The sequence below is a fragment of the Diceros bicornis genome, chromosome 26, assembly GCF_020826845.1.
Source record: "Diceros bicornis minor isolate mBicDic1 chromosome 26, mDicBic1.mat.cur, whole genome shotgun sequence".
In the NCBI taxonomy this organism is placed as follows: Eukaryota; Metazoa; Chordata; class Mammalia; order Perissodactyla; family Rhinocerotidae; genus Diceros; species Diceros bicornis.
Genome location: NC_080765.1, coordinates 43562144 through 43579689, shown reverse-complemented (window position 1 = coordinate 43579689; position 17546 = coordinate 43562144). Strand labels below are relative to the sequence as shown.

The 17546-nt window shown below is 55.7% G+C and overlaps 1 protein-coding gene across 4 annotated transcripts; it reads right to left on the bottom strand.

Annotated features, from left to right (window-relative positions):
• Nucleotides 1–229: 229 nt before the first annotated feature.
• Nucleotides 230–16070, bottom strand: EEF2KMT (eukaryotic elongation factor 2 lysine methyltransferase). 4 transcript variants are annotated; one of them, XM_058570107.1, is made up of 8 exons: nt 15975–16070; nt 13686–13748; nt 11480–11560; nt 10250–10351; nt 4461–4594; nt 4083–4378; nt 2205–2354; nt 230–499 (listed from the first exon to the last, which is right to left on the bottom strand). In XM_058570107.1, exons 1-8 carry the CDS (start codon nt 16068–16070, stop codon nt 399–401), a joined length of 1023 nt encoding a protein of 340 aa, XP_058426090.1. In that variant the 3' UTR covers nt 230–398. The 4 variants fall into 4 exon arrangements, 2 of the variants coding, with proteins under 2 accessions (XP_058426090.1, XP_058426091.1); XM_058570108.1 differs by lacking the exons at nt 13686–13748; nt 15975–16070 and adding an exon at nt 12008–12108; XR_009224135.1 differs by lacking the exon at nt 230–499 and having other exon boundaries at nt 2299–2354; nt 3064–4378.
• Between the last annotated feature and the right edge of the window lie 1476 nt (nt 16071–17546).

Sequence of the window (17546 nt, the reverse complement as noted above, 5' to 3'; positions counted from 1 at the left end):
CATCTTTCCATTCCTGCCTTGAGGACAGGCACCGCGGCCCGCTGCACCGTGAGCAGTAGATGTGCCACGTGGACAGCAGGCTCGGCTTCGTGAGGGACGGGTGTCCAGGTTGGGAAACACACTGGCTGTGTGTTTTTATTTGCACAAATGAAATGCTTATCGCTGAGCCAGAATTTTCATTTCTGATTTACGGTGATTTGCTTAAGCTGACAGGAAGGGGCACCTACACGCTTGAACGGTTTATATTTTATTAGAACACAGTTTGTGCTTCCTGATTCGGACTTTAACATTCTTCAAGCAGTCAAGTCCAGTGAAAGTTTTATCAGCTTTCCCACATAAAAATTCTTTCCAGGATAGTGATTTACTTTTCACATTAATCTTCGGAAACGTCTGTAGACCTACAGTGTCAGCTTCAGAATCGCCGTCTCCGACTGCTCTTCATAGGGAAACAGTTTCTGGTCGTGATGAGGCGCCGTTTCCCAGGGGATCCCTGCCCGACCTGGAAACAGAGCATTCATGTCTCAGGATGGCGGGGTCTGGGGACTGGACACGACCATATCAGTGCGGGGCCAGGGGGTGTACAAACCACGTTTCCAGGCCCCCTCCACACACCCAGACTCAGCCTCCAGGGGCAGGACCAGGGATCGTGTTTTTAAACAGCTCACGGCAGCCAGGTTTGCCGCCTCTGCCCACAGGGCTGTGCTCATCCCTGGAAGGTCACGGCCCTGTCTGGGCTCCCTATCGCTCTGCACCTGTCCTCCACCCTGTCACCGGGCACAGCTGGGGAGGAGCTGAGGTATGAACCTGCGTCCGCCTGACTGCTCAGCCCAGCGCCTCTTCACAAAGGTGGGACGTGCGTCAGAGGGGATCATGTCCTCTGCGTAGGCACAGATGTCTGAAGGTCCCTTGGGGAGGATTGTTTCGTCATCAGTTTATGAATGAAAAATTAGTATTTATAAAAATGAAATACTAGATATAAAAGTGTAGAATGTCATAATCCTGCCATCCAAGTGTAACAACTGTTACTTGGTGTATATTCCTCCAGATTTCCCCCATATGTATATTAACATGAAGATTATTTTTTAAAATAAAAATGGGCTCATACTATGTACACCATTTGGCACTTTGCTCTCTTACCTTAAATATATTGCAGGTATTTTTTCACATGAGACCCTGAGGCAGGGCTTCATTCTTTTTTGAGGCTGCACAGCACTCCCCCAGTGGGACGCTGGCACCCATGGGTGGGCGTGTGGGCCATCGTCCATCGTGTGTGTGTGCGTGCGTGCGTGCGTGCAGGAGGGGTTTGCTCGGGGGGGAGGTTGGGGCAAACACAGGGTCCTACACGGCTGCCAGGCTGAGTGTGGAAACCCTGGGCAGGCCTGGCACACAGTGGGGACTGCAGGGTGGTGGTCGGTAGTCGCAGGGTGGGGGTGGAGGGTGGGGGCGGCCGCCTGGCTCCAGTCTGTGCTCAGGCATTTGCTTACCCTCCCTGCACCCCAGTGTCTCCGTGGGTGAGATGGGAGGATGGCAGTGCCCCTCCAGGTGCTGGGGGCTGACTCGTGTGAGGTCTGAGGACAGCGCCTGGCCCGCAGTGGTGCCAATTCAGGGCTGTCAATGGCAGACGCTGCCCTTCTCTAAAGTTGTCCTTTGCTCTTCCGTTTACTGGGTGCTTAATCTCATCACAGCAGCAGCTGCCACTTTCCCGCGTGCTCCCTGCATGCCAGGCCCTGTGCCACCTCCAAGGTGGGTGTTTCTTCTCTACAGAGGAGGACCTGCAGGTCAGCGACGGCCCAGCTCCTCCAGGGCGGGTGGGGGATCTGCCTCCAGAGCCTGCACCTGACCACCGTGCGGCCAAGACCTGTCCACCCTGACACCACTGGCCGTCCCCTCCATTGTACAGACAAGGAAACCGAGGCCTGAAGGCTCCTGAAACAGTAGGGCTGCTGGGCCCAGACATCTGGGATCACTGCCTCCCTCCCTGGAGAGCGCCTGCTCCCGGCCCTGCCTCCCCCGTTGACCTCGCCGGCAGGAGTCGTTGGCCTGGCACGTCGTGTGGTCCAGGCTTCCTGGTTTGTCTCCAAGGCCCTGTTCTCTTGTTTTCCCGATTTCTGCCTCACTGGAGTCCTGTGTGGGGCAGCACAGGGGCCCCTTGGGCCTGGGTAACCTCTCAGGGACAGGGGCCTGTCCCGGGGCCTGGGGCTCACCTAGCTCGGCGGTGAACAGCTGGCACGTCTCTGGGTTGCGGACGGTGAAGGCAATGTAGGCATCAGGCGCCCGCTGGCCCTTCTGGCAGGCAGAGAGCCTCTGCAGGACGCCGACCAGGGAGAGGACCGTCTCTGGGCTATACAGCACATCTGTGACGAGAAAGCCCTGGTTATTGGAAGGGACTCCCCCTGGGATTCAAGACCCATAAGGAGGGCGCTGGGTGGTGCCGACCTCTGCAGTGGGGCGAGGGCCTGGATGGCAGCAGTTCTTTTAGATGGAGAGAAATTACTCGGGTTAAAAAGGAGAGAAAAAGGCTGCTGAAAGACACCGCAACAAATGAAAACTATCCAGGACTCACTGCTGTTCCTCAAAAAACATGTCAATTCTTTGCCTATGGCCTATTTTGTTAGTGCCATCAAGTCGATTCCGACTCCTAGTGCCCCTGTGGACAGCAGAGCAGAACCCCGTCCAGTCTTTTTGCACCATCCTCTCACCTTCTGGCGCTATATCAGACAATGCTCCACTGCTATTCACAGGGTTTTCATGGCCAGTTTTTTGCAAGTGGGTGGCCAAGTCCCTCTTCCTAGTCTGTCTAGTCTAGGTGCTCCACTGAAACCTGTCCACCAGGGGTGACCCTGCTGGTATTTGAAATACCGGTGGCATAGCTCTCAGCATCACAGCAACAGGCAGCCACCACAGTATGACAACCAACAGATGGGTGGTGTGGTTCCCTGACGGGGAAAAGGATCCAGGCCACAGCAGTGAGAGTGCCAAAACTTAACCACCGGACCACCAGGGCTGGCTATGGCCTACTGAGAAGACACTTAATGAAGCAAACCCTGACCCTCTGTCTCAGACCTTGTTCCGGTGGCCTGCCACTTTGTTAGCTGTTGTCAGGGACAAGCTCGCTCCCACCTGTCTGCCGGGCTTGCAGGGACAGGTGCCACCTGGGGTGTGCTGCTCTGGCTCTGTGTTCAGGCCGTGACGCAGGACCGAGGCACAGCACTGTCAGCCAGAGGGGACCACGTGAGCTCGGCGGAGGACGAGGGGCCTGTTGGTGGCCGTGCCCTTCTCTCAAGGACCCCGTCCTTGCACCAGAACTGGGTGGTCCCTTCCTTGAGACGGGGGCTCATCTCTGAAAGACGCCGGTTGTGGATCTAGGACAGAGATGTACAGGCGGAGCCCTCGGCCTCAGGGCCATGCAGACAGGTGGTGACGACACAGACGTGCACGGAGCAGACAGAAGCAAGTGTTGACGGCAGGGGGGCACCCAGAGCTCGCTTCCCTACTCGGCCACATTGCGGTCCCACCCTAGGCTGGCCCAGGGCTGGGTGGGCAGAGGAATCACACACGGTCCTGGGAGCATCATGCTGTTCTCTGTGGCCCAGAGAAGACAAGGCTGCCACGGCCATTTCCACCCACGTCTGACGACGGGGTCAGGGGTAGAGGTGGGGCTGGCTCGGCTCCTTTGCTTCATGGGGCTGCTCTGGACACTTCATTTAGGTTCTGGATGGCACTGAGAGGCCCCCCTCAGGCTGCTGGGGAGGGACATGAAGGTCTGTGTACTGGGCTGTGGCCGGCCAAGACTGGTCAGACTGGTTTGGTGTCCCAGGGCCAGTTCTGTCCATCCCAGGCCTGGCTGGGTTCCCTCATCGATGGGACCATTATGGTGAGCATATGTGTGGCCACTGTCTCAACCGACAGGGCTGTGGCTTTAGGGCACCCAAGAGGCACGCCGTGTGCTTTGATGTCACCCTGGAGGCCCACATGGCCCTTCCTGACATCCCATCACCCCCTACCACTGTCCCCTTCCCCGAGCTGAGAGCTGGGTGGAGCCACAGGGACGCTTCTCGCTTGAGTGGCCTGGGCAGTGGTACCTGCGGCGATGACCACGTCAGGCTGGAAGGCAGCAAGCTGAGGGACCATCACGTTGTCCCAGTCCAGCCGGGCCACCATCACCCTGGGGCTCTCTGAGTCGTGGGTGTTGTGTCCTGGGTGCTGTGCAGGGGCGGTGACGTCTGGCTCCAGTGAGAGGCCGTTGAGCAGGATGTTCCCTCGGAGCTGTTCGAGGACGTGGCTGTGACAGTCGCTGAAGATGTATGCTCTGGGATGGCACGTCTTGCAAATGGCCAGGCCCGTGAGGCCAGCCCCACTGCCGAGCTCTAGGACAGTCCTGGGTGGGAGAAGGGGACCTGTGTCTGTGTCCATGCCTGGGCAAACCTGCCTCAGTGCCCTGCCCTGCACCCCCAGCTCACCTGTGAGTGAAGGCCGCCGGGTTCTCGATGGCCCATTCTGCGAGGTAGAGTGCGGCGTTCCACGTGACCAGGCCCGTGGTGCCGTGGGAAATGATGGCTGTGCTCTCAGAGAGCGTGACCGAGTCCCCGGAAGGCTGGACCAAGACAAGGAGAGAGAATTAATCCAGCCACCGGAATACAAGGAGCTGGTGTTAAAAAAAAAATCACAACAGGTGGATGGCTAAACAAACTGTGGTGCCTCCATGCCACGGAATACTATGCAGCAATGAAAAGGAACAAACTATTGATGCACACACCAACCTGGATGGATCCCAAGGGCACAATGCCGAGTGAAAAAAGCCAATCTTAGAAGGTCACATACTGTGTAATTCCATTTATCTAACATCCTCAAAACGACAGAATTGTGGAAATGGAGAACAGATCAGTGGTTACCAGGGGTAGGGATGGTGGGGACAGGGGTGGGTGTGACTATAAAGGGTGGCACAAAGGAGGTCTTTGTGGTGCCAGAACAGTTCTGTATCCTGACCGCAGTGGTGCCTGTGCAGACCCACACATGTGATAAACGACGCAGAACCACACACACACATGGTGCCAACGTTTACGTCCTGGTTGCGACGCTGCACGAGTTATGTGAGAGGTTTCCACTGGGGGAAGCTGGGGAAGGGCTCATGGGACCTCTCTATACTATTTTTGCAGCTTCCTGTGAATCTATAATTATTAACCAAAAAAATCACGATTCTCTGGCATCATGAGTCACATGTGAACAATCTCAGCAGGTGGGGCCTTCCTCAGTTCAACCTGACGTCTGGGGCCTGGGACTCTGCTCCCAAAGCAGGCGGATGACCCCTCGCTTGGTCTGCGGGCAAGTGCTTCCTGGAATGGGCAGTCCTGAAACGTGATCTCCAAGCCGGGGGGCTGAGGACGGCGCCCCCAGCATGCAGCCACCCAGGGGGCGGGGGGGTTCTGGCTGTCTCAGCTCATGGAGTTCATGCAGGCGTTCGAGTCTCTAGAGTATTGTGAGCCCATTTGTTCACTCATCCATCCACTCGTTTTCCTGAGCATCTACTGTGGGTGCTGGGGATTCAGCCGTGACGAAAGGAACTCATTTGCTGTCCTCACAGAATAGCTGAGATGAGAAAAACTGTGTTTTTCTGAGTTGCTGCCTCAGCATTTCATAGTATGACAACCCTGCTCACACCCCGAGTCCGGACATTCAGACAAGGACCCGAGCTTAGGATTCCCACCGTAAGTGCCTGCTTCGCTTTTCCCGGGGCACCTTTTAAAATAAGCACTTAGAGGGGCCGGCCCCATGGCTTAGCGGTTAAGTGCACGCGCTCTGCTACTGGCGGCCCGGGTTCGGATCCCGGGCGCGCACCGACGCACTGCTTCTCTGGCCATGCTGAGGCCGCGTCCCACATACAGCAACTAGAAGGATGTGCAGTTATGACATACAACTATCTACTGGGGCTTTGGGGAAGAAAAAAAGGAGGAGGATTGGCAATAGATGTTAGCTCAGAGCTGGTCTTCCTCAGCAAAAAGAGGAGGAGTAGCATGGATGTTAGCTCAGGGCTGATCTTCCTCACACACACACACACAAAATAATAATAATAAAAAAAAAAAACATAAAATAAGCACTTAGAGTTAAGCCCTTGAAAAGTTAGTGACCTCCGCCCCCCCCCCCCCACCTTATAAGTGATGGGTGCTGGCTACCCTGCTCTCTGTCTCCTGCTGGCTCCTGACCTGGGACGGAGGACTGCCCTTCCCTCATTACACACACACACACACACCCTGCTTCTGTGATCTGGAAGCAACAAATCTTGTGACTGTGTTTCCACTCTGTGGGTGTACTGAAATACACACACACAGACACCTGCTTTAAGCAACAAATCTTGTGACTGCTTCCATTGTGTGGGTGTACTGAAACACACACACACACACCTGCTTTAAGCAACAAATCTTGTGACTCTGCTTCCGTTGTGTGGGTGTACTGAAACTGCGCCTTCAATCAAAACAACCCTGTGGGTCTTGCTTCCCCAGAGCAGGAGCTCCGATGCTGAGCGCTACCTGCCGACCCTGTGTGGAGGGCTTGTGCCCCTCATTCCGCAGGTCGTCGCCTGCATATTCTTAGTTCAATACACCACCTCTGGGTTCTCAACATGCAAGATCTCTGTGAACCTGAAAATATGAGTATATGAGGGCACACCACAACAGATGTGACCCGCGTGTGCTCAACCTGTCTGTGGAGATGGAATGGGGAAGCAACGAGGTGTGTGGCAGGAGAACCCCAGTAGCCAACATGCATTCACTGGAAATGCAGGGGCTGGCTGGGAACAGTGCCCACCGAACAGGGAACTTGCCTGCTGCAGTGGGGGCGGGGGGGCTGTGAAGGACCCGGGGCGAGGCCTGATGGCCACTAGAAACACTCAGAAATGTGTGACAGTAACAGAAAATATCATTTCAGAAATAACGACTACTCGAAGGAACATGAGAAGGAAAACAGAACAAAACAAACAGATAAACCCTTAAGAGAAATAGGAGGTAAAAAGGAAATTTTAAATATCAAAAAGAAATTAAGAAAGAGACTATCATGGGTCTAACTGTGTCCTCCCCCCAGCACCTCATATGTGACCTTATTTGGAGACAGGGTCTTTACAGAGGGAACTGAGTTAAGATGAGGGCGTTAGGGTGGGCTCTAATCCAATATGACTGGTGTCCTTAGGAGAAGAGATGAGGACACAGAGGCAACAGAGGGAAGACGATATGAAGAGACGGGGAGAAGACGGCCGTCTACAAGCCAAGGAGAGAGGCCCGGAGCAGATCCCTCCCTCACAGCCTCAGAAGGAACCAACCCTGCCCACACCTGATCTCGGAGTTGTAGCTTCCAGGGTTGTGAGATGATAAATTTCTGTTGTTTAAACCACCCAGTTTTAGATATTTAGTTACAGAAAACAAAAGCCAAGAACAAATACTAAAGATCATAATTTAAAAAAACATTCTGGAAAAAAACAAGATTACCGACCCAGAATGACCAATCTCAAGACATATTCGAGTAAAATTACTGGACTTTAAAGAAAAAAATCCTTTGGCCGTCTAAGAGAAAAGGGCATGTGATGTAAAAGGGAAGGAAAATTAAATTATCATCAGGCCTTTCCACAGCACAGCTTTATGTCAAAGAACATGGAGAGAAAATGTGAGTCAGGATTCAAGTATAAACGGCTCAAACTGTTATCATCATGCAAGAACTCCGGGAGGGTCAATCCCATGAGCGCTTCTTAAGAACCTACTAAAAACAAACTTCAGACAACCAAAATGGCTAGAGAGACATCAACATATGGACGGATGGTGAGCTCTAAAGATACGATCATCTGTAGAACTGAGACTAAATGGGACTGAAAAGGAAGACATGATTGTAGGTGTTCTCGGCCAAATAATGTTTATGCCCTAATCCCTAGACCCTGTGACTATGTTATGTTACTTGGCAAAGGGACTCTGAAAATGCACTTAAGGTGCAGAACTTGAGATGGGGAAATTATCCTGGATGATCCGGGTGGGCCCAATTTAGTCATCTGAGCCCTTAACACGAGGGCTGCAGTCTGAGAGGTCCAGAGGAAGAAGGGGCAGGAGAGATCTGAATCGTGAGAGGAGCTCCACCAGCTGTCGCTGGCTTTGGAGATGAAGGCGCCACAAGGCAGGGGACAGGGGGCAGCCTCTGGAAGCTGAGAACAACCCCTGGCCAAGAGCCAGCAAGGAAATGGAATGTCACTCCTGCAGCCGCAGGAAACGGAATTGTGCCGACCACCTGAACGAGCCTGGAAGCGGGTTCTCCCCCAGAGCCCTGACTTCAGCCCTGAGAGACCCAAAGAGGAGAGAGCAGCTGAGCCCATCAGGCTCCTGAGCCGGGGAACATAAGAAAACACGTTTATGATGCTTCAAGTAGCTGAGTCGTGGTAATACTATGTAACAGCTCTAGGGTGCAAATGTAGCTGTGGTACGGCCATAAACAAGCAAACAAAAGGAGGGGGAGGGGGACAGTGGGTGTAAACACTGACACTGTTCTCAGTGACCGTGACTGGTGGGAGGGATTAGCACTGCTGTCTGAGACGGCCGCCTGAGTCCCATGGGGTGAAGCAAACAGGCAGTTGTGGGGGATCCTAACATCACCCCCGTGCTCCCGAGGACCAGAATTCCCAGCACAGGAGAAGGGAGATACAGACACAATGTAGAGGTTGAGAGAAATTTTGAATCAGAAACATCATCATGGACTCGTGAGGTATTCTATCTTAAGTATGGACCTATATCACCACCTGTATCCTAGTCTTTCCACTGGAAAGGCCTAGACAGCAGCCACGAGCATCCCTAATGCCCAGACTGTGGTCTCTAAACATCATCTCCCACTAACGAAACCAGGGCTTCCTGAAGACATGGCTGATTCCAGGATGAGGGCAGGAAATACAGAGGCTGAGTGTGGAAAAGCTCGACATGAAATGACACAAGAACACTGTGAGGGCGATGTCACAGGACTCAGACGCCCATCTGAAATGGCTCAAAACAGCACAGTCTGAGCCTCAACAAGGACACGATTGCGTAGACTGAACCTCTTCTGAGGATGATGAGAGACTAATCCACAATGTTGAAAAGGAAAGATCAAGCCTGTCTCCTGCCTTTCCTCTATAGCTGCACCACTGGGGAACCAAACAGTGGACGAAGGGAGGCATGTCCTTATAAAATTTCTCCAGGTAATGGATGGAAACAAAATGATAGGATTAGAAAATCACCTTTTTGCATCCCTCAATAAATTAATGCATCTAAACTTTGGGCACCCATAACTGCTACCATTAAAAGGTGAAAAACAGATACAACGTGTCTCCTGGGACCCCATATTGCGTTCCTGCCAGGGGGATCAAATGGATAGGAGTGTGAGCGGGCCTCCCAATACAGCTGCCAATGGGGGGAAACAGAGGCGAGAGGAACAAGCTGACAGCCCCCGCCTGTGCAACCACATCCGGCCTGCGGAAAGCTGTCCAGGCCAACCCGCCAGGGCTGGTCCACGGAGACACGGCCGGAAAAGAAAGAGCTGGGGGACCTGCAGATGGAGGGAGACTTCAAGCCAGACCTAGTTAATGGGCAAGACTACAGCCTGTGTCCAGAGGAGCCCACGGGAGTGACTGCTCTGAAAGGCAGACAGCGGTGACTTCTGCAGGGAGGGAAGGCGGGGATGGGGAAGGCTTTGACCCTTGGGGGTCAAAGTCTGTGACCAGATCAGCGGTTACCACGGTGGCCGCCTTGCCACGATTCAAATAATCTGTATATTTCTTTTGTGTGATTTCCTATATCTAGGTTTTATTTCATAATAAAAGGTTAAAAACAAACAAACAAAAAAACCCAAGATCCCCCTGGCAGTTGTGTGCAGCACGGACTTTTGTGGGGCAGGAAGCCGGAAGGCCAGGCAGAAGGCGCTGGCATTTGTCCAGGTGAGGATGGTGGTGGAGAGCAGGAAGAGACTGCTGTCCTGTAACCTCCGCCCAGCAAGTATTCACTGAGGACTGAGCCCAGGCCCGGAGTGCAGTTACTGTGCAGGACCTAACTCAACCCCCAGCTGTCCCAGGAGATCGATGCTATTATTGTTGAAGTGCTTGGTTTACAGACCGGGAAACTGAGGCTCATGGAAGTTAACGGCCCCGTCTAAGACTACGGAGCTGATGAGTCAGGATCTGAACTCACGGGAGGCTGACAGGAGCCTGAGTTCTAACTCTGTCCGGCCCAGGTGGGGTGGGGCGAAGGTCTCCTACCAGCAGGTAGCTCCGGTGGCATTGGGGGCACTCCTCGGCTGTCAGGACCTCCGCCAGCGCCTCGTACAGCTCGTCCAAAGGCTCCGCGTGGACAGCTTCATGCTGGGGAGGACAGAGCGAGAGCTTTAGCCAAGAGGATTAAGTCACCCTCACAAATCAAACAAAGGTTCCAACTTGTAAAAACGGATGGAGGATTTTCACCCTATTTAGAGGGGAGATCCAGGATGGACTGACTGAATACAGGCGACCTGGCATATAACAAATTCACTTGGCGGGGACCTTGGAGAGGTGTAGAGAGGGTGACGTGTAGTCTAGGGCAGCAGAAACGGGACTGCATGAGTCGCCGTGTGACGGGGACAGGGGGCTCTGCCCTTCTATCAGGATGCTGTGGATGGAGAAAACAGACGGCGCTTTGCAGCGAGCCCAGGCAGAGCCACGAGGACGGGCGCCCCACACGGTGGGGTGGGGCTCATCAAGCTGCTTCTCAACAGGCAGCCCCGTCGTGCGCCTCACAGGGCGGTGGCAGGGCGGCCACTCCTCTCCTGGTGGTGCTGGGGAGGCCTGCTGGGGACGACCACCTGCACCATTTGGTGAGAACTTGGTGGGGGGTGGGTAAGAGAGAAGCCGGGACTGTCCCGTGTGCTGAGCCGGGGCGAGGCGCAGCCCTCATGAGCGGTGGCCGGCCACATCCGGTCTGCTGCTGACCGCTGAGGAGTCGCCTCTCTGAGGTCTCGTCTAACGTGAAACCCAGCAAGTCCGCGCTAGTCCTAAAAATCCCTCCCGCATCAGTCAGGAGGAGAGTCCACACCAGGTGGTTCACGGGGGAGAAGCGAGCTCGTCACAGAGGTACTGCCAGACCTAACACCTCCAACAGCGAGGCAGTCCGGAGACTGGCACCAGCAGGAAGCTGTCAAAACCCCTCGGGCTGGCAGGACAGGGGGACGAGGCGGGCAAGGGGACGGACGGGGGATGACTGAGACCAAAAGGGAGATGCAGCTGCTGCTGGAGGCCCTGGAAGCAGAGGGAGAAATACCCTGGCTCTCCCTTCCTCCCACCCCCCGTGGCCTTTCATTGGTTGAACCCAGCTGGGAGTGGCTGCCTACCACGCAGAGCAGGCAACGGGCACACGACGGATCTGAGCCCCATCGGGCAGAGCCCAGGCAGAGCGCCCACTGCTGGGGCGCCGCCGAGACCCCGCGCCGCCTGGCTACCGGCCAGGCCGTCACTCACCTTCCTGATGAGCTCCGAGAGGAAGCCCCGGGCGTACTTCCCCGAGGGCGGGTGCTTCACGCACAGGGGATGCTTCACGGTCTGTGACAGAGGACACACTGTGAGTAGCTGCAGTCTCCCCGGAGCTTCAGGGGAGTGAGTACAGAGCAAACCCCAGGAACCTGGGCTCTCAGCAAAGTCGTGTACAGGCCCGTGGGTTCTGGCCCCAGCCGACCCTCATGCATCTGAAAGCGTAAGTCTTAAAGATATAAGCCCTTTTCTAAAAAAATTTCTCCCCTTCAGTGGCACAGACTGTGGCAGTGTTGCTAACGCCCACTCTGGGCAGGAACACGGGACACCTGGATTCAAGCTAACACTCGGCTGCAGACTGAATGTCTGCGTCCCTCCAAAATTCATATGTGAAGTCCTAACCCCCAGGGTGATGGTGCTGAGAGGTGGGGCCTTTGGGAGGTGATTAGGTCATGAGGGTGAAGCCCTCATGAATGGGATTAGTGCACTCACAAAAGAGACCCCAGAGAGCTCCCTCACCCCTTCTGCCATGTGAGGACACACCAAGATGGCAGGAAGTGGCTGCCGGCACCTTGATCTTGGACTTCCCAGCCTCCAGAACAGTGAGGAATGAATTCCTGTTGTTGATCAGCCACCCAGTCTGTGGTATTCTGTTACAGCACTGGAAATGGCTGACACACCCTTCCCAGGACAGCCAGCGTGAACCAGAGTTTGCAGTGAGGACAACTGTGGGTTGTCTGGCCCTACGAAGACGGGAGAGCCCACACAGTGGGAACAAGGCAGAGCCAGCACCTGCCCTCCTGGGGCTCACATCACAGGCCGAGGAGACGGGAAGGAGTACGTGACGGCCAGGGCTGAGGAAGATGGGGTGGAAGGGAAGGGGGCTCTCAGGGGCAACACTGCAGCTGAAGCCTAGAGAAGAAAGAGCAGAGAGAGCAAGTTCCAGGCAGAGGGGATGGCTGTGCGGCCTCCGAAGTGGCCTCGGCCTGGCATTCTGGGAAGCAGGACAGAGCAACAGGAGCAGTGAGGGTAGGGGCCGGGTCACGTGAGGCCTGTTGGCCAGAGGGACACGATTTTGCCCCAAGGGCAACAAAATACCCACACAATCCTCCAGGGGCTTTCAAATTGGCTGGTGTCAGGTTTTAACCTCAGGGTGACGATCAGAGTTGGCTGCAAGACCGTGACCTCTCGGAGCTCACAGTCCTAGCTACTGGACTGCCCTGGGTCTTCCCTGGCTACAGCTGCGTCTTTTCCACCCGCGGGTCAGATGGAAAATCTTGCTTCACCCTCCACACAGGAATTCTTAACCTGGGCTCCTTGGACAGGCTTGGTGGTTGGAGGAGGGTCTGTGACTCCCCTGAATTTGTACACAAGATATTCTTCTAGTACATTTTTCTCTAGAGGGAGAGTCTATAGCTTTGGGTTTTCAGAAGCGTTCACAACTCTTAAGTGGGTTAAGAGCCAGGAGGCAGTGTGATCTGCACTTTATGCACGTGGCCAGGGGCGGGGCCAGGCCAAGCAGAGTGGTGGTCCCACCCCTACCCTGCACCCAGATACACCTCAGAATCCAAACCCCACCTCCAAAATGCAGTGGTCCAGACGTCAGTGGGCCAGACTCTCCTTCTTATTTTTCCCTTAAATGTAAAGAAGAAAGTCTCCGAGCAGCTAGCAAACGCTAGAAGACATTCCCACAGCTGTCAGCTTGGTTTTCACTGTGGACGGTGTAAAAACATCCCCTAGGCTCCTCCTCTCACGCAGATTCTTGTTTATTCTGTCGTCTTTATCTAAGAAAACCAAAGAGCCAGAGCTGTCTGAGGAGCTGCCCCCCAAATGCAGTGTCTTTCTTTTTTCTTTTTTATGAGGAAGATGAGCCCTGAGCTAACATCGGTTGCCAATCCTCCTCCTTTTGCTGTGGAAGACTGGCCTTGGGCTAATATCCACGCCCATCTTCCTCTACTTTATTTGGGACGCCGCCACAGCATGGCTTGATAAGTAGTGTGTAGGTTCTCGCCTGGGATCTGAACCTGTGAACCCAGAGCCACCAAAGTGGAACATGCGAACCTAACCACTACGCCACCGGGCTGGCCCCAGTGTCTTTCTTTTTAAAAGATACAAGCGCTCCCAACGTACTTCTGTCGTGTCTTCGTGGGCAAGTCAATAGGCCGGTGACACGTCCCAGTGCTTCTGTGATTCTCACCTTCTGCAAAATATCCAGCAGCAGCTCAGGACCTGACGCGTCCCTTAGTTTCTCTTCCAGGCTCTATTTGGAGAGGCGGGGGAGAGAGAAATCTCAAGTGCGTTTTCACAGGAACATAAAATACGCAATAGGACATGGTGGCCAAGCTGGAAGTGATCCCTCCCCAGGGACCTGGGGCCAAATGCAAGCGGAGGCCGCCAGCGGGCGGAAGCCTGACCTTGAGAAGTGCGGTCACACCTGGGGGAGTCAGAGAGAAGGTGGGAAGACAGACTCTTGGTTCACGTCAGTGCTGGCCGCTTAGCCCCGCCGGGGTCACAGCCCAGCTCCGTGACTGAACCAGTCAGCCAGGAGTTACGGGGCAGCCACAGCATGAACGCCTGAGGGATTCGCCCTGGACCTGACATCGGAGTTAAAATGGACACACCTCCTCGTGAGGTGGCAGCATGAGCTGCCAGGCCCGGGTCTGCTGACCTCTCCCGCAAGGGGCTCCAGCCCAGCAGGGGGCTCAGGCTCCAGAAGGAGGCAGACTGGCCCAGCTTGTGTGTGACACCAGGAAATCATTTCTCCCGAGCGCCTTACCAGGCCCTAAAAGGCTACAAGACCTGGCCTGGCCTCTCTCTCTGACCTCATCTGTCACCACCCCCGTCCCATCCCTGCTCACTCCACGCCAGCCACACTGGTGTCCTTACAGCAGCTTCTTCTCAGCAGCAAGACCTTCACACTCCCTGCTCCCCAAGAGCTTCCCACAGCCAGCCGGCTGCTTCGCTGTTCAGGTCCCGCCTCAAGTATCACCTCCTGGGGCGGGGGGTTGACTCTCCTACTTTGATGATACATTTCCCTGTGTTATTGACTACAGCCACTGTCATCTCCTGGCACTTTCTTGCTCATTCATTTACCTGCTTATTCTCTGGCTCTCCTATCCGAGCAGGCCCTCGCCTGTAACGTGTACCACTGATCCTGGCACCTGGCTCACGGCAGGTTCTCAGTAAACATTTGGTGAAGGAATAAAAACATGGGCTAACATTTACATCCACTTACCACAAGCCAGGCACTCTCTCAGGAGCTTCTTAATCACATAATCCTGACAACAGCCTTATGAGGTGAGCATCATTATATCCTGTTTACTAATAAGAAAACTAAGGTACAGAGAGATGCAGTCACTTGCCCAAGGTCACACGGCGTGTACAGGGTTGGGCCAGGATTCAAAGCAGGCAGGCTGTCTCCCAGGTCAGAGCCCTCCACGGTTGCATTCCACTTCTTTTCTAATCAAACAACCTTTCTGGTCAACCGCCAATGAGAGTAATAGCCCCCGGCCCACGCGGGTTGTGGGCCAGCCTAAGGAGCAGTGAGCGTGGGCCTGGGGCAGAGTAAGCACCCACTTCATGTGAACACTTCCAGTCATAATGAATTGGGACCCATGGATGCTCTTATGAAAAGATTTAAATTTTGAGTTAAAAAATGTACATATTCCTTTCTGATCAGAAATGATCTTTCAGAATGCTAAATAGTTTATGTCAAAGAGACACAAATGACTAAAAACTACCCCTTAAGATGGGCAGCGAGGAGAGAAATATGTACTCAAACTGAGTCATCGCAGTGAGCTCACCGCACATGAATTACGGAGACAGTGTCATCAGAGTCCCTGGCTTGGCAGGTCCCCAGGGCAGGGGAGGTGAGCTGTCTTTCAGGCCTGTTTTGTACCTCCCTGTCGCTTCCATCAGAGGCAAGAGCCTCAAGCTGCCTCTGAGAGGACTTTTTGTCCAATGCTGATGACACAGATGAGAACACGAGGCCCGGGGGTGTGGGGTCTGCGACCTCGTCACTGCGCTCCTTGCAACGTGGTCTCCCGCTGTCCTGAGGACGCTGCCTGTTTAAACGGGCAGCAGCAGCCGTTACCCAATGGCCACGACGCTAACTGGCTAAAAAAGAGCAATGAAATTGATCGTGAACTCTGTATGACCCCAAAACCCTGAGCGCACAAGGGAGCGGGGCGGAAACCCCGCACCCCTTAAATTCGCGGGATTCCGTCTGCGAAGGGAGCGAGGGCGGGAAGGGCCCACGGGGGGAGGGGGCGCAGGGAGGGCCCCCGAGGGCGCGCAGGTGTGCCTCCCGCTCCCCGCCGCCAGCCCGCGCGGCCCCGGCGAAGCCCCGGGACGAGGGCCGGACGCGCGGCCGGGACACACGAGGGAGCCGGGCGCCGGGGACCTCATACGGCCGGGGGCGTAGAGCTGGGAGCCTGGAGCCCCGCCCCGCCCCGCCCCGCCGCCCCCCGCGCGCCCCGCCGCCCACCTGCCACGGGAAGGAGCGCAGCGCGCGCGCCGCCAGGAAGCGGCGCTCGAAGCTCCGCAGCAGGCGCGCGGCCTCCACGCTCTCGTCGGGCGCCATGGCGGGGCGGGGCCGCGGCGTTGCCAGGAGACGGGGAGGAGCCGGGCTGCGCCCGGAGGAGGCGGGCCCGGGGCGGGGCGCGGGCCGGGGGGCGGGGCCCGGCGATGCTTGCGTCGGGGAGGCGGTGCTTGGGGCGGGGCCCGGCGATGCCTGGGTCGTGGGAGGCGGGGTTTGGGGCGGGCTCGAGGCGGGTCCTGGAGGCGAGCTCTGGGGCGAGGTTGGGGCCTGGGAGGTGGGGCCAGGGTGGGGACGGGGCGGGGCCTGGGCCTCGGCGGGGCGCAGTCAGAGTTTGGCGCCAAGTTGGGCTGGGCTGGGCGGGGCCGGGGCTTCGGCGGGGCGGGGCGGGGCGGGGCGGGGCAGCTAGGGCTCCGCGGCAGCGGCCAGTCCGGCCCAGGGCTAGGTAATCTTTCTGGCTGTTTCTACCGGTTCAGGAGGGTCTTTCTGGCAGGGCCCGTATGGGCGAACGCGTCGGCCGGGCGGCCTTATCCTAGCCCCCACCCCCCCAGCGCGGCCCCCCTGGGACTGCGCGGGAGGGAGCCTGACCGCCGTCATGCCCAGCGCCTGAGCGGGGTGCTTCCTCAGGCCCTGGGTCCCGGGCTCAGGCCATCGCCGCCCTTTCTGTCCTTGGAAAAGGGCCTTCAGGTCAAGGCGTTGGTTCATAAACTGGCGCCCATATACGGAGGGCAAGGAGGGACCGAAGAAAGAGGGAGAGCACTCCAGACTGGTGGGGGTCAGGTTTGATGAGCAGGACAACTTACCTAGGAGGCTTTTTTTGGGCCCCACAAGAGGAGTAGATCTCCGCACCGGCCTGCTGGAATCTTCAAGTTTACACAGGGGCCTCAATGGAGTTCAGTCACATATACTGTCCAGATGGTTTCAACAACACATTGCTCTCTCAAGGCTGCATCCTTGAAACAGCTTCTGCTCTGGGAACAGTGGGCAGAAAGTACATTCCAAGGACAGCGGAGGGGTGTGGAGCTTCCAGTGGCCTGGGGCCAGCTCTCAGGTTAGTGGGCAGTCACGTCCTGTCAATGACCTCCACAAGGCAGGAGCCCCCACTACCCCAGCCTTTGGGCCTGTCCCCAACCCATCAAGTCTTTCGTTCCCCAAATACTTATTAAGCACCTACTATGTGCCTGGCCCTGTAAGGCACTGGGGATACAACAGTGAGAAAAACCAGGAGTGGTCCCTGCCCTCCAGGAGCTCAGGATCTTGTGGGGGAAGTACACACTGAACTCATTATCACACAAATATATGTAGAAGGACAATGGCGATATCTGTCATGCTGGGGGGCACACAGATGCATGAGGGCTTACAGTAGGAGTTGTGATTTGCAGGGAAAGGAATCCCAAAGAAGAGTAAGAGGGCTTCTGGGGCTGGTGGGGTGGTACAGAGGTGAGAATGGGAAGGAAAAGAAAAAAATAATTGTTTCCGTTTGATGTTATGATGTCTTGAGTGAGAGGCAGGACAGACAGT